Consider the following 14,756-nt stretch of genomic DNA (forward strand, 5'->3'; position numbering starts at 1 on the left):
TTAGGCACCTATTTTGTCCTGTGAGCAAAATGGCTCTCATAGAAAACCCTGCTGCATCATGGGAATGGTTCAGCAATACAAATTTGCATTTGGCGGAGCTATTGTAAATTAAGCGTCAATTCTGCACATGGTACAAACGGCTCCTGCGCTGTCCTGTCATGCAATCACGTGGAGAAAGATAATGCATGAACCATCTTATCATAGATCTAGCCGGCAGCGATTTCTGTGATCGCAGTAGCATTGCAAACAGGGAAGGGTTTTGTCCCTGAGTCTGGAAAAGCCAATAAGCCACAGCCCTAAGACCTGGTGACATAGACAGCTGTTTGTGCTTAAAATTGTGCTAACCAGGAATTCTCTTGCACGTAATGATAAGAGCCAGATCAGATCTGAAACATCAGATAAAACGAAGAACTAAAAGATGGAGAAAAGTTTGCTTTTGTTCTCATTATGTATTTTGTGTTTTCTTTATATTGTGTTTTTATGTTGGGAACCACCCTGAGGGGTTCCCTGAGACCCCACACTATGAATGAAATCTACAAATTCAGTAATATTTTGTGAACCGCCCTGAAATCTATGGATATAGGGGCAGTATATAAATTTTCATCATCATCTCATTAAGGGGCTTATGGCTGTCCCATTTAGCACTTGACTTGCACAAACATACATGTGTTTCATGATCAATTTGTCCTCTGTCCGTTTGGTACACACCTGGCTGATGAGGATGCCGATAACGACAGCAAGCTGGTTCATTGATCCCAGAGCCCCTCGAAGAGCGACAGGGGCAATCTCTCCAACATACAGTGGAACAAGTCCGGAGGAGAGCCCTGGGCAAAACATGCAGATGAATCAACCATCTAATCCACCCTGCTGCTGATGCGCTCCAGATCTTTCAGACTGCAACTTCCATCAGGCCCAGCCAGCAAGACTCATGGTCAAGAGATGCTGGGAGCTGCCGCCCAAAATATCTAGAAGGCACCAGGTTGAAGAAGGCCAAATTATGCCAACTTTAAAAATATATATTCTTTTATCAAAAGATAAAAAGTAACACACACACACACCATTGTAAGTGCACACAATGAAAAATTGGGAGGGGGGGGAAGGAGAGAGAGAGAAATAACACCCATATACAATACAAAAACAACAACCAACAACCCCAGAACTTATAAACACCACAAGATTGTTATTGTAGTTAACCTAATAAAGTGTTTATAAAAACAAATTCCAAATATTGTTTTGGAACGTTTGGAACAAATACTCCAACTTACTAACCAGAGGAATAAGTTTCCCTGCTGTCTTAAGAAGGTCTTAAGGCAGAGGTTTTCAACCTTTCTGGGTCCACGGCTCCCTTGACCAACTACCTTTGTTCTGCGGCACTCCTGTGGGCTCAGGAGCCCAGTTATGTCACCCCTTGCCTGCAGAGCTGGCAGCCTCTCACCCTTTTTCGAACATCCTCCCTTGTGGAGTGTGCCCTCAGCCTCCTCTCTTCTCCCCTCTCCTTGGGAGTCCTCTAGACAGCCGCAGCTGCTGCCCCTGATCTCTGAGCTGTCCCCTCTGCCCCAAAAGAGAGGCCTGTCTTCACACTGCCCCACAGGGGCCTAGGAAGCACTCCCTGGCCAGCCCCAGAGGCACCATTCGCTTGGCGAGCTGTGCATGCCTTCAGGAGGCAGAGACGCAAGAGGGCATCAGAAGAGGGAGGGAAGGAAAGAGGGACAGAGGCCAATGTTGCCCGTGGCAACCCTGACCATCATTCAAGGCACCCCAGGGTCCCACAGCACACTGGTTAAAAACCACTGTCTTAAGGAATTGAATTAGTGCTTGGATAACATGAACTGGTGGAACCAACAGCAGATGGAGACCGTATTCCCAAAAGATCAGGGCTTCTTTCCCTACACCCTTCCCCTCTGATTCTCCATTTCCTGCAAATTGCATGCTGATCCCGACTCCAAACAGTAAGCTAAGAGAGAAGCAATCTCCTGTTCGGAGCCCGCCTTGACTTACCACCATGCAGCCCAGTCAGTACTCTTCCAATGATGATTAAAATGTGGGAGGGGCCAAATTTCGCCACGGCCAAAAAGAGATTCCCAGAGATTGCAAATATGTTTACCAGCAGCATCGCTCTAACTCTGAAGTGAGGAAGGGAAGCAAGGATTCAAGGTTTGTGCGGAAGAAAGAGCCAAGTTCAGCCCCCATTTGCCCACTGGTGATTCAAGAGTATCCACACAATGCGAGGTCCTTCCACAGCAGATCGAAAGCTAGAGGTCAGCTAAAGGCCCTGACTGTGAGACAATATGAACATTGGACATTTTAACCCCTGTACCTCAGAACGTTGGATGCTATTGAAACATGCCGTTCTGACGAGAACTCCCCTGTTCCTTCTGCAATGTGTCGTGACATTAAACCCATGTTATGGTGTTAAAATGTGCTGTGCTGTGCCACTGATCTAGATGTCTGGCCAGGTGATTGTCACTGGTGGAGGTAGAAGGAAAGACACAATGCATATATTGCCTTATTTTTATGATGCCATAAACCACCTTGGGCGAGCTAGACCCCCAAAAGTTGCCCCAGGTCACTAGAATCCGCAGGGGAGGCCACGCTGTACATGTGGACTCACTGCAGAGGGGTGTGTCCTCTCAACAGCTGCACCTACCCTGTGGAATTAACTCTCTGTGGTTACAGCATCTGCTTTGCATTCAGAAGTGTCCTTGGCTCAATCCCCAGCATCTCCAGGTAGGGAACCTGGAGAGCAGCTGCCAGCCAGAGCAGTCAGTGCCGTCTTAAGCATATCTGGTGCCCTGGCGCCGTGGTGTGAAGATTCCTCCGGCGCCCCTCCCGCCCCATTTCACAGCGGGGCTGTTTGGCGCGCAAGGCTGCCATGGGCACAGCCGTGCGACGCCCCCCTGGCAGCTCGGCGCACCCAGCCTTGCCTTAGAGCCGGCCCTGCAGACAGTACTGAGTTAAATGGAGCAATTAGTCTGACTCTGCAATAAGGCAACTTCCTGTGCTCCTTTGTGTGAAATTAAGTGCATACCACTGGACATTACAGACACATCTATTTGCCTGTTTCTTCCTGACCATCTTTTGCTGGTTTCCGTGTTGATTTGGCCGTCTTGTCTGTTTGGCTCCGGTTTCTAAATTTGAATTATTTTATTTTTGCCATTTGAGATTTCTCCCAGAAGTGAATACAGCACATAAACTTCTAATAATTGAATGGATAAATAGATAATTATTCTGTAAATAAATAAAATATACACTACAAGACATCACTACAAGGAACACGTTACTTCACGTTATGGAGGGAGAGAATGAAAACCTGGAACCAGGATTCCATTCCCTCTTCTCATGTTGCTCATAGTGTGCTGTTTCACTCTAGGTAAGTCTGTGGAACACAATTCTGTGTTATTCTGCTCTTAATGGAAGCATTTTATTGATCTTGTGGACAAGAACAAGCCGTCTCAAGAACAGTTTCTTTCCTAGAGCAATCTTGGGCTTAAATGGAAATTTTGGCACTCTGAAGTCACCTTATTATTTGTTATACTGTTCTGTATTGTATTGCGGTTATTAGTATTTTAATTTAAGTGGTGTGTCTTATTTGAGTTGATATAGCAACCAAGAAATTTCATTGTTCCCACAAGGGGACAATGACAATAAAGATCTATTCTATTCTATTCTTTATTACCATAGGCCTGCACACAGTGCTATTTTTCTAGAAAAAAGAGGTGCCAGAACTCACTATGAACACCTCCCTTGTTCTCTCAGAATGGCAACGGTGCCCACCTGAGAGGTGTCAGAACCATAGCTGCCAAGTACCCTGTATTCCCCGGGAAACCCACATTTTTCCTTACCATTTCTCAGCGGTCTCCCATTTGAGCTCCTCTCCCGTAAATCTCCCTTAAATCTGCTCCTGCCGGCAGCCATTTTTCTGGTGCCGGTTTGTCCATCTATGGGCACCAGAAAATGGCCGCCGCTGGCGCTGGAAATAGCTTTTACGCATGCCCGCCGGCCATCTTAGGGGTGGCCACATGGCGGTGGCCATCTTGGAGGTGGCTGCATAGCCACCCCTAAGATGGCCTCCGCCATGCGGCCACCCCCAAGATGGCCACCGGACAACTTCCAGTGCAACTTCCGGTGCCGCTTCTGCTGCTGCTGAACCCGTATTTTTCTGCAGGAGACTTGGCAGGTATGGCCAGAACTGTGTTCCGGCAAGTTCCAGCAAGTTCCAGCTGAAAAAAGCGCTGCCTGCTTGGTTTTGATTTGTGTATCAATGATGTTCCCTCAGATGCCAGTGAGAAACATCTCCACAGCCCTTGTTGCGTAAGTTTTGTTTTCCCTTTTTCCTGGCTGCTTGTGAAACCAGAATTTCTTACCTTGGCATCTTTTCACCAATCCAGCCAACAGTGAAGGAGGAAATCATCCCGCCCACAGCAAATACAGAAACAGAGGTAGACCAGAGCATCATGACAGTGGGGTCTTTAAGGATGTCATCTGTCCCGTTTGAAGACGATGCAACTTTCAGCACTTTACCATAGTGGTGCATGATGATCTATAATGATGATAAAAGTGCAATATTTACTAAGGATTGGAAACTTCTTATAGACTTTTTGCATGAAAAAGAAAATGAGCTTACAATATCTGGGTTCGAGAATCGAAGAAAATATTGGTTTACAGAAAGTGGAATTGTTGGGTGTTATTTTGGAGTGGATGTTCTGAACCATTTTCTACATATAGATCAGCGTTTCTCAACTGCTGTTCCAATAAGCAGCGCTGACCCGCCGGAAAGGAAGCCGGCCGGGTCACGACACGGGGCGAGCACAGCTCTCAACAGCCACCACTACGGGAGGGTGGTTTTAGACAAACTTAAAGAAGCTGGCTGGATGAGCTCAACCTGAAACTTGCTGAGCAAAGGATTGTGCTGGCAGAGAAATCAGCAGCTTGTGAAGCTTTATTACAGGAGATTGCAACCAACACAGCAATTGGCAAGTGTTTCTTACAGTCAGAATTATATAGTCAATATAGGGCGGCACAGAGTTAATTTTTTAAACTTTTTTAATGGTGGTGTGCCTCGTGATTTTTTTCATGGAACAAGTGTGCCTTGGCCCAGAAAAGGTTGAGAAACACTGATATAGATGACAAAGACAGAATTTCTCTCATTTTTTTTCTTTCCCTTTTTTTTCATTACTTTCTTTTCTTCTTCTTCTTCTTTTTGGCTTGTGTTTTTATTTAGATTAGCTTTTTATATTGGACTAGCTGGCCCGGCCACGTGTTGCTGTGGGTTTTTGTGTTAAATGGACCCTTTTCTGTTAAATTGACCTTCAGAGTCTCCCTTCAGAGTCCCCTCACCTGCCCTGTCCCAACCATAACTCCCCTACTGTAAGTTTCAAAAATAAGACTCCCCCACCCACGCATGTTCCTGAAAATGTCCCCACCCCCCACTGCTTTGGCTGACTCAGGGTCCTACCTCCCCCCCATGGCTAAGTGTTCCCCCCTCCCGTTGTTGTGCCTCATCCCTGTGATTCCCCCATCCTGTGAAAGGCCCATATTCTGTTTGTTTTTGCCTGTGGCCTACTGGGCAATGTTGCGGCCTAATCAGTTTTTCCTGTCCCAACCCACCCCCCACTGCTTTGGCTGACTCAGGGTTCTTCCTTCCTCCCCATGGCTATGTGTTCCCCCCCTCCCTTTGTTGTGCCTCATCCCTGTGCCCCCCCCAATTGTGAAAGGCCCTATTCTGTTTTTCCCTGCTTGGCAATGCTGTGGCCTATTGAAAAAGCTGGGCCTTGTTGCTGCAAAAGGCCTGTTTTCAGTTGGTTGGTGTGGAATTTTGTGATGTCATCTGGCGGCGCAGCTTTGGAGGCGGCAGTGTGCGATCTGCCTTTCTATTGGATGCTGCTGGAGTTTTCAGACCTTCTGGTGGTGACATCTAATTTGGGCGCCACTTTTTTGTGTTTAATCTTTATTTTAGGTGTGAAAGGTGTGGGGGTTTTTTGGAAATTTTTCAATACCAGATCCCTCCCTGATGGGCATGGAACGCTGTGACCAAATTTGTTACATTACGGTTCAGCAATTACGGAGAAAGGCTGTGACCTCCGCGCGCGCAATGCCTACATTTATATATACCAGTATATACTGTAGATAAAAAGATATTGGACATTTGATACTATCCTTTGTATACCCCCCCAACTTAATCTAATTAATAGATAGGTGACAAAAGTATATTAGTAATTTCATTGGCCCTACACTGCCCACAGATCGATCCTTTGGGATCCTAGGCGCTATTCATGTGATGGTAAAGCTGGATTTGGCTGGCACCAAGTGTACACTCTACCAGGAAACTGCAGCCTGTCCTGCTTCTCTGATAAACACAGGACCAATGATCAAATATGGCAAACAAAACAATAAGCACATTTACTTGCCTTTTGTGGAGCATTGATGACTCCAATGCAGTACCCATACTGGAAAAAGCCAAGGACTGCAGAGAAGACGGCTAAAAACAAGGTCCCTGTGACATCCTAGGAAAGGGGTAACAAATGAAGGCACAGCGTCACTTTTTATCCTTAGGTTTCTGGATTGAGGACTAGTTCTGGCATGCGTTATATCCCAACCTTTCATTTTTAGTCAATCCAAAAACCATAAAAGGCAGTACGAGGAAAGCAGAGCTGGGGGACCTGTGGAGCTGCATTGGACTACAACTCCCATCAGCCTCTTGCTGGTCAGGGATGATGGGGGCTGTTGTCCAACAACGATTGGAGGACCACAGTTTCCCCAGCCCTGGAACAAAGTACCTGAAAACAGACAGGAGTCAACATCTCCAACAATAAGGCAAGCACGAGGGTTAAGCATTGCCATGATGCTATTAGCATTAAGGACATGTGGTGGTTATCAAATCAAAGTTTCCTGCTTGCTACGAACTGAGCATCGCATTGACCCTTTCTGGTTGCTGCTGTGAAACCTGATGCGATTCCTTCCCGTTCCAAACGTGAGGTTTGGCTAAAGGGAAAATTCACATGACCGCAATGATATGCCAAATTGTGGGTTAATAACCAGACGCAGCAGCTGGCGGCATGCTAACGTGACGGTTTGAGTCAGTATCCTGCTGAAAGAGCTCCCTTTTTTACTCTGCTCCTCTAGCCCTTTTCAGTGAACACATAGGTAGGGTGGGGGCATAGCTGCCAAGTTTTCCCTTTTCTCGCGAGGAAGCCTATTCAGCATAAGGGAAAATCCCTTAAAATAAGGGATAACTTGGCAACTATGGGTGGGGGGCAAAAACAGGATTATGTTCTCAGGTCACCTCATAGTGGGGCAGACTTACTGACCATTGCAGGGCTGTGCCACTCCCCCCACGATGTTTAAACTTGTATACAAATGACCTGAATATCAGGATATCGAGACACCAGAATTGTTAGCTGAAAGGTAAATAAACGTGGAGATTCTCCTATCCCAGTCTGCACTGGATTTGAAATTATGTTTGTGTTACGTAATAGTTTCCCTATATGTTTCTGTTGCTGATGCTTTCATAGCCAATTTGCTTCGATATGTTTCATGGGATGCGATTCATAAATGAAAGGGAATGAACAAACAAATGATTCCTTAAGCGAGCATTTATAAAGCACATTTTGAAAATGTTCAAACCACCTCACATATATGATATCAGCAAACCGCACTTATTCCATAGCTGGGCGTGACAGCTCTTTTGGCTGAGAAATGGCAAGTCTTATGACTTCATAGGAGAGCCAGTGTGATGTAGTCATCGGATTGTTGGGAGTAGGACGCAAGATACTTGGCCATGAAACTCCCTGGGTAACCAGTCACTGCCTGTCAGCCTAGCCTACCTCACAGGGCTGTTGTGGGCAGTAAATGAGGCAGGGGAGAGCCATGTATGCCACTTTGAGCAGGACCGGCCCACCCAGGAGGCAAAGTGAGCCATCCACCTCAGGCAGCAGGAGCCACAGGGGCGGCAGATCCTGATGTAGATCTTTAGTCCCCCCTTGCTCCTGATTTTAATCTTCGCTCACCCCTTCTTCCCTGGCAGGGAGGGGGCGCCATTTTGTAGTTTGGCCTCAAGTGCCAAAATATATTGGGCCGGCCCTGCCTTTGACTCCTTCCCTCTTCCTTCTTCCTTCTGTCACTTGCCATAGCTAGGGCTTCATCTCCTTTCATCCAAATTGAGAAACTGTGGTTTAATTTCGGGCCTGAATGTGAACCCAAAAGGGTAGTGGCAACCCGTACCCTGGAAAGATTTCGCAAAACAATGAACAAGCGCTCAGATCTCTAGAACTCTTGCAACCTAAGTAGACTGCTGGAAAACTTGATGCTTGCCCACTACTTTGTGACATTTGCTGCCCATGCATGGAGCAAATGCCCCGGCAGAGTCAATCTGACACTCCTGCTGGTGTATTTGCACCACACTGACCTCCTTACTGTAACAACAACAACAACAACAACAACAACAACAACAACAACTTATTATTTATACCCCGTCCATCTGGCAGGGTCTCCCCTGCCACTCTGGGCGGCTCCCAACAGAATATTAAAAACACAATAAAACATCAGACATTAAAAACTTCCCTAAACAGGGCTGCCTTCAGATGTCCTCTAAAAGTCTGGTTGTTGTTTATCTCCTTGACATCTGATGGGAGGGCGTTCCACAGGGCGGGCACCACTACCAAGAAGGCCCTCTGCCCGGTTCCCTGTAACCTCACTTCTCGGAGTGAGGGAACCACCAGAAGGCCCTCAGAGCTGGACCTCAGTGTCTGGGCAGAACGATGCTCCTTTAGGCATACTGGGCCAAGGCCATTTAGGGCTTTAAAGGTCAGCACCAACCGTTTTGAATTCTGCTCGGAAATGTGCTGGGAGCCAATGTAGGTCTCGGCGGCTGCTCCCAGTCACCAGTCTAGCTGCCACATTCAGGATTAATTGTAGTTTCCGGGTCACCTTCAAAGGTAGCCCCACGTAGAGCGCATTGCAGTAGTCTAAGCGGGAGATAACTAGAGCATGCACCACTCTGGCGTGACAGTCTGCGGGCAGGTATGGTCTCAGCCTGCGTACCAGATGGAGCTAGTAGACAGCCGCCCTGGACACAGAATTAACCTGTGCCTCCATGGACAGCTGTGAGTCCAAAATGACTCCCAGGCTGTGCACCTTCAGGGGCACAGATACCCCATTCAGGACCAGGGAGTCATCCACACCTGCCTGACCCCTGATCCCCCAAAACAGTACTTCTGTCTTGTGTAGTCAGGATTCGACCTCAATCTGTTAGCAGCCATCCATCCTCCCACCACCTCCAGACACTCACACAGGACCTTCACCTCCTTCACCGCTACATTATCATCTCCCCCTTGTCTCCCTCCCAGTAAGTAGCAGCGAGCGACCCAGCTGTCAGGAGGTCAGGTGAGTGTCGCTGGAACTCATAACTCTACTGGCCATTATGGACAGAGTTCAGGCACATAATTCAGCCTGAGTGAGAAGAGAGAAAGGTCAGATATATTTTACTTAGAAAAGGGGGGGGATCCATTTCCAGAAAGCAAATATTACAAGAGATTAGCTTGAGAAGGCCCTAACTATACTACAAATCAATAATTTTTTAATACCTGTGAAACGGCCATCCTTCGGCCGTTGGCAGGCTTCCGTTGGCAACTACTGACTGTTAAGGGCTGAGAATTCTCAGCCTCCTACATCACAGAGCAATATTTTCCAAGGTTCTATGACATGAGGGACCTGCCCTATTTACCAGGAGCAGCCCCTAATCCATTTATTTTCAGATGAGATTTGGGGTTTTATTTATTTTTTGGGTGTGAAATGTTTCTTCCAGATTTTGGTCCCCCCTCCTTGGGTCTCTAGAAGCACCTTCCTCAAAAATGAAGGGAGAAGAACCCAGGTGTTTTTTAAAGCCCCTTTCAAAACTATAGCCTTCCCGAGACAAATTATAATTATTTAAATTATTTTATTTAAATTATATTATTATGTAAATTATTTTTTACATCCCGCCCTCCCTGGCCAAAGCCGGGCTCAGAGCGGCTAACATCATACAAGTAAGACAATGCATAAAAACAAGCGATCAATAAATTGAGATACATCCCACAATTAATTCAAACAAATTAAAACTAAAATTAAAATTAAAACTGTACAAGTGGCAATTTAATAACCAATAACCAATATACTATTCCATTAAAAGCAAAGGCTGAAACATACAATTCCAATCACAATAAAACAACCAGTTCATAAAATCCAACAAACCTCATGCACATTTACTCAGACGTAACCCCGTTGTGCTCAGTGGAGCTTATTCTCAGAAACGTCTGTAACCTTAGGACAGGTATAGTAATTTTTGCTCACAAAGATGCAGGTTGGGCACATTTTATTGAGGTGCAGAAACAAGCACATAGGGAGGTCCAGATTAAAAGGAACACCAGCCAATGCAATATTGTCCCCATCCCCAACCAGCTTCTGCCCAGAAAGCCTCACAGCAACTCTGCAAAACACACACGCAAAACATACACGATCACAATAAAAAAACCAGGTCATAAAATTCAATTCACCGCATGTAGTGCAAGACTATGCACATTTACTAAAAGTAATCCCCACTGTGTTCAATGGGGCTACTCCCAGACAAGTCTGAAGAGGGCAGTTCACTTAGCCTGGGTATAGGGATTTTCACTCACTTATGCAGATACAGGGTGCGGAGATATTACTGGGGTGCTGAAGCAAAGTACACAGGCAGGTCCAGATTAATGGCAATATCTGCCTCCAACCAGCGTCTGCTCAGAAATCTTTACAGGAACTTTGCGAATCAAAATCAAACACCTTTGCCCCCTGCCCCCCCCAGCTGCAATGTCTTGAGGTGTGTTCCAAGACTGCCAACCCAACTTGTTAGAGGTAACATCCTGCACTGATCCCCCCTCCATGGTGCTTGTGTCCTTGTGGATGACCAAACTCAGGCATCCCCAAACTTCTCCCCTACAGATGTTTTGGACAACAATTCCCATGATCCCTGACCACTGGTCCTGTTAGCTAGGGATCATGGGAGTTGTAGGCCAAAACATCTGGAGGGCCGCAGTTTGGGGATGCCTGACCAAACCACACCACCAGGGACTCAAGCTACATTAGTAAAGAAACAACAATTTGAATGTGCTATAAACATGCAACACCAGATGGCACCAGAGGGCAGGAAATTTTTATACACCATTTCCTATAGGGTCCCCCCCCGCTTTTCTTATAATGATCTAATTTCTAACTTACTTATAGTGTTTTTCCCCTGTGTATAGATCCACCCCCAAACTAGCCCAAGACATTTTGTTGTCAGAGATAGAGGTGCAACTTGTTACCCCATCTCACACAAATCAACGTGCGTAATGGGACCCAGTCATACCTGCTAAGTCTCTCGCGGAGAAATCCAGGATCGGCAGCCGTGCGTAGACGCAACTTCCGGTGTCGCTTTGCCCATCTATGGGCACTGAAAATGGCCGGCGCCAGAAGTCGCGTCTACGCATGTCCGGGAGTGCGTAGATGCAACATCCGGTGTTGGCGCCAGCCATTTTCGGTGCCCATAGATGGGCAAAGCGAAACCAGAAAAATGGCCGCTGACAGGAACCAAAATAAGGGAGATTAACGGGAGAGGAGCTGAAACGGGAGACCGCCGGAAAACGGTAAGGAAAAACGGGTGTTTTCCGGGAAATATGGGGTACTTGGCAGCTATGGACCCAGTATCAGATCAGTTATTTTAACTCTTGAGGCAGGAATTTCCACAGTCAGCCATAATGCAATAGTAATAAATGGAAAAACAAAAACAGAAATGCTATCCTTTAATGACATATAAACATGGGGTGAAATCTGATTCAGTTGCATTTAAGGGGTTACAGTCGTACCTTGGTTTTTGAATTTAATCTGTTCCGGGAGTCCGTTTGACTCCTGGAACAGTTCGAAAAGCAAGACGCAGCTTCCAATTGGCTGAAGGAGTGTCCTGCAGCCAATTGGAAGCCGGGGAAGCTGTGCCAGACATCCGGCTTCCGAAAATCATTTGAAAACCAGAACAATCACTTGTGTTTTTTGATCATTTGGGAGCCGGAACGTTCGAGTTCAAAGGCGTTCAGCTTCCAAGGTTCCACTGTATTTTATCTAACACACACTTTCTGAAACAAAATGCAAGCTGAAACACAGCCCTCCTTCCAAAGAGTTCTCCTGATTTTGCAATGCAGCTCTCTAATCAAGTAACGTGTACAAAAATACATACTGTATACTAGTGTTACATGTGCATGTAAGTGCATAGATGAATGAAAATAACATGCTAGGAGGAAATTGCATTGCAAAAATGTGTAAATTGCACTGAAATACTGATAAATTTCTGCGAGGACTGAAAAACCAAATTCACAAACTGATGTGGAAATGTGGAGACCTTCCAGTCCAGACTGGAAGGAGGAGTATTGGGTAGAAATTGAAATTGGACATCTTCGCCCAGTGAGAGAAAGGAAAACCTGGCTGTAAAAGGAAGAGCGCGTGGGAAGCCCCACAAAAGGAGGGAAACGAGATTTTTTGCCTGCATCTGTGTCAACGTTTATTTTGTTCTTTTTTGCCTCCCTTTTGCTGACATGCCCCACAGCTCACAGATGCCCTCCTATTCTACTACACATCAGTCACCAACATACCACCGTCATGGAGGTACACACATCAGCCCAGAAAACCAGCCCTCTCTAAAACTCTGTGTATGGTGGGTGGGTGGATGTCACAGGCCTGGTTTGAGGACTGTGTGGTTTTCATAACTGGAATGACAAATGATGATTGGCTGGAGGTGGGGAGAGGAAGGCTTTAAAAACACTTAACAACAGAATATTCTCTCTCTATCCCTCTTAACATTAGAACTCTTGGACATTCAAAGAAGCTGACTGTTCGAAGATTGGGGACAGATAAAAGACCGTACTTCTTCACACAACGCATAGTCTAACTACGGAACTCGCTCCTTCCCAGTCCAAATACTCCACAAAGCGACTATTAGTTCCATAAGGGAAAAAATATATTATCCCCTTTCCCCATGATAAGGTAAAGGTAAAGGGACCCCTGACCATTAGGTGCAGTCGTGACCGACTCTGGGGTTGCAGCGCTCATCTCGCATTATTGGCCGAGGGAGCCGGCGTACAGCTTCCAGGTCATGTGGCCAGCATGACAAAGCTGCTTCTGGCAAACCAGAGCAGCACATGGAAACACCGTTTACCTTCCCGCTGTAGCGGTTCCTATTTATCTACTTGCATTTTGACGTGCTTTCGAACTAGGGGATTCAGATTGGGAAAATGATGCTGATGATAGCACAGCAGACTCCACCTCTCATTGTTATTCACTGAGCCAGTCAAGTTCTGAGCACATGACAGCTACAAAAGTGTCCGGAGATCCAGCCATGGCTCCAACACAGAGCTGGCGAAGCTGCATCCCTCCAGATGTTACAAGACTACAACTCCCATCAGCCTCAGCCAGCACAGCCAATGGCCATGGATTATGGGAGCTGTAGTTCAACAACATCTGGAGGGTCACAGGCTCCCCACCCTTACATCATGGTGTCTCTTCCCACAATAGTGACAATTCACTACAGTTTCCCAGCTCCATAACCCACAAAGTTTGCACCGAGCTTTGAAGGGGGGGGGGACTACGCAATCTCAGTAGTGGATGGCATGATGGAGCAGGGGTGCTAGCTAACGTGACCTCTCAACAGCTGAGCCGCTGCTGCATACCATAGCTGCCAAGTACCCCGTTTCCCCCTGGAAACCCCCGTATTTTCTTACCGTTTCCTGCTGGTCTCCCGAATGGATTTATATCCCGTAAATCCCCTGGAAAGCAGCTCCTGCCGGTGGCCATGTTTCTGGTGCCGCTCTGCCCATGTATAGGCACCACAGACATGCGTAGAAGCGACTTCTGGCGCTGTGGCCATTTTGGAAATGGGCAGAGCGGCACCAGAAGTTGCTTGTAGGCATGTCCAGAAGTCGCGTAGAAGCGACTTCCGGTGCTGCGCCACTGCTGGTCCCGGATTTTTCTGCATACCAGGCTGCATACCAGAATGAAGACAGGGAGAGGCAAGATGGTGGGGACATCGGTATGTTGCAAATGCACCAGTGGACCCAGTTGGGTGTGCCTGTTTGGGCATTTGGACTGGCCCTGACCTCCCTGCCACATTGCCCTCCCCATCTCCCTCCTGGTAAGCTGTAGCGACTCAGCTGTCAGGAGGCCAGGTGAGGGCTGCTGACCCACAGACCAGGGGCGGAGGAAGGGGTGTGTGGTGGATGCCGCCTGCCCCGGGGTCATCACTGAAGGGTGACAAAATGCCGGGCGGCGCCTACCGCAGGGCCTGCAGCACACCCGAGCCACACGTCTCTCCTGGAGAGATGCGGTGGTTTGGGTGCACTCAGGCTCCGTGCTGCCCAGATGGTCCGCCCGCTGCCTCCCCCCCCCCCCGCTGTAGGGCAGCTGAGTGGGAGGAGGCAGGCAGACCCGCAGTGCGGCCCATGTAGCATCTCATAATTCTACTGGCCACCACGAATAGAGCTCAGGCAGACAATTCAGCCTGAGAGGATGGGAGAGAGAGTTTGAATATCTTTAAGTCAGCACAGGAAAAATCCATTTCCAGAAAGCACATATCACAAGACTGAGATTGAGAAAGTTCTACTGTAGCTATACAACAAATCAATTAAAGTTTTATACCTGGGAAACGGCCATCCCTCCACTGTTGGGAGGATTCCCCACAGAATCACTGCAACTATGGATTGGTAAGGGCTGAGAATTCTCTG

The 14,756-nt window shown here is 47.2% G+C and overlaps 1 protein-coding gene across 1 annotated transcript in view; it reads right to left on the bottom strand.

Annotated features, from left to right (window-relative positions):
• Positions 1 to 14,756, bottom strand: part of SLC2A2 (solute carrier family 2 member 2) — a 31,408-nt gene that overhangs the window by 8,770 nt on the left and 7,882 nt on the right. Inside the window, exons 2-5 of the mRNA XM_035133476.3 lie at positions 6,408 to 6,503; positions 4,365 to 4,540; positions 1,999 to 2,123; positions 709 to 824 (exon numbers count right to left, since the gene is read on the bottom strand). Coding sequence (XP_034989367.3) covers positions 709 to 824; positions 1,999 to 2,123; positions 4,365 to 4,540; positions 6,408 to 6,503 — 513 coding nt within the window. The remainder of the gene's footprint in view (positions 1 to 708; positions 825 to 1,998; positions 2,124 to 4,364; positions 4,541 to 6,407; positions 6,504 to 14,756) is intronic.

The sequence above is a fragment of the Zootoca vivipara genome, chromosome 5, assembly GCF_965207765.1.
Source record: "Zootoca vivipara chromosome 5, rZooViv2.hap1.1, whole genome shotgun sequence".
Classification (NCBI taxonomy): domain Eukaryota; kingdom Metazoa; phylum Chordata; class Lepidosauria; order Squamata; family Lacertidae; genus Zootoca; species Zootoca vivipara.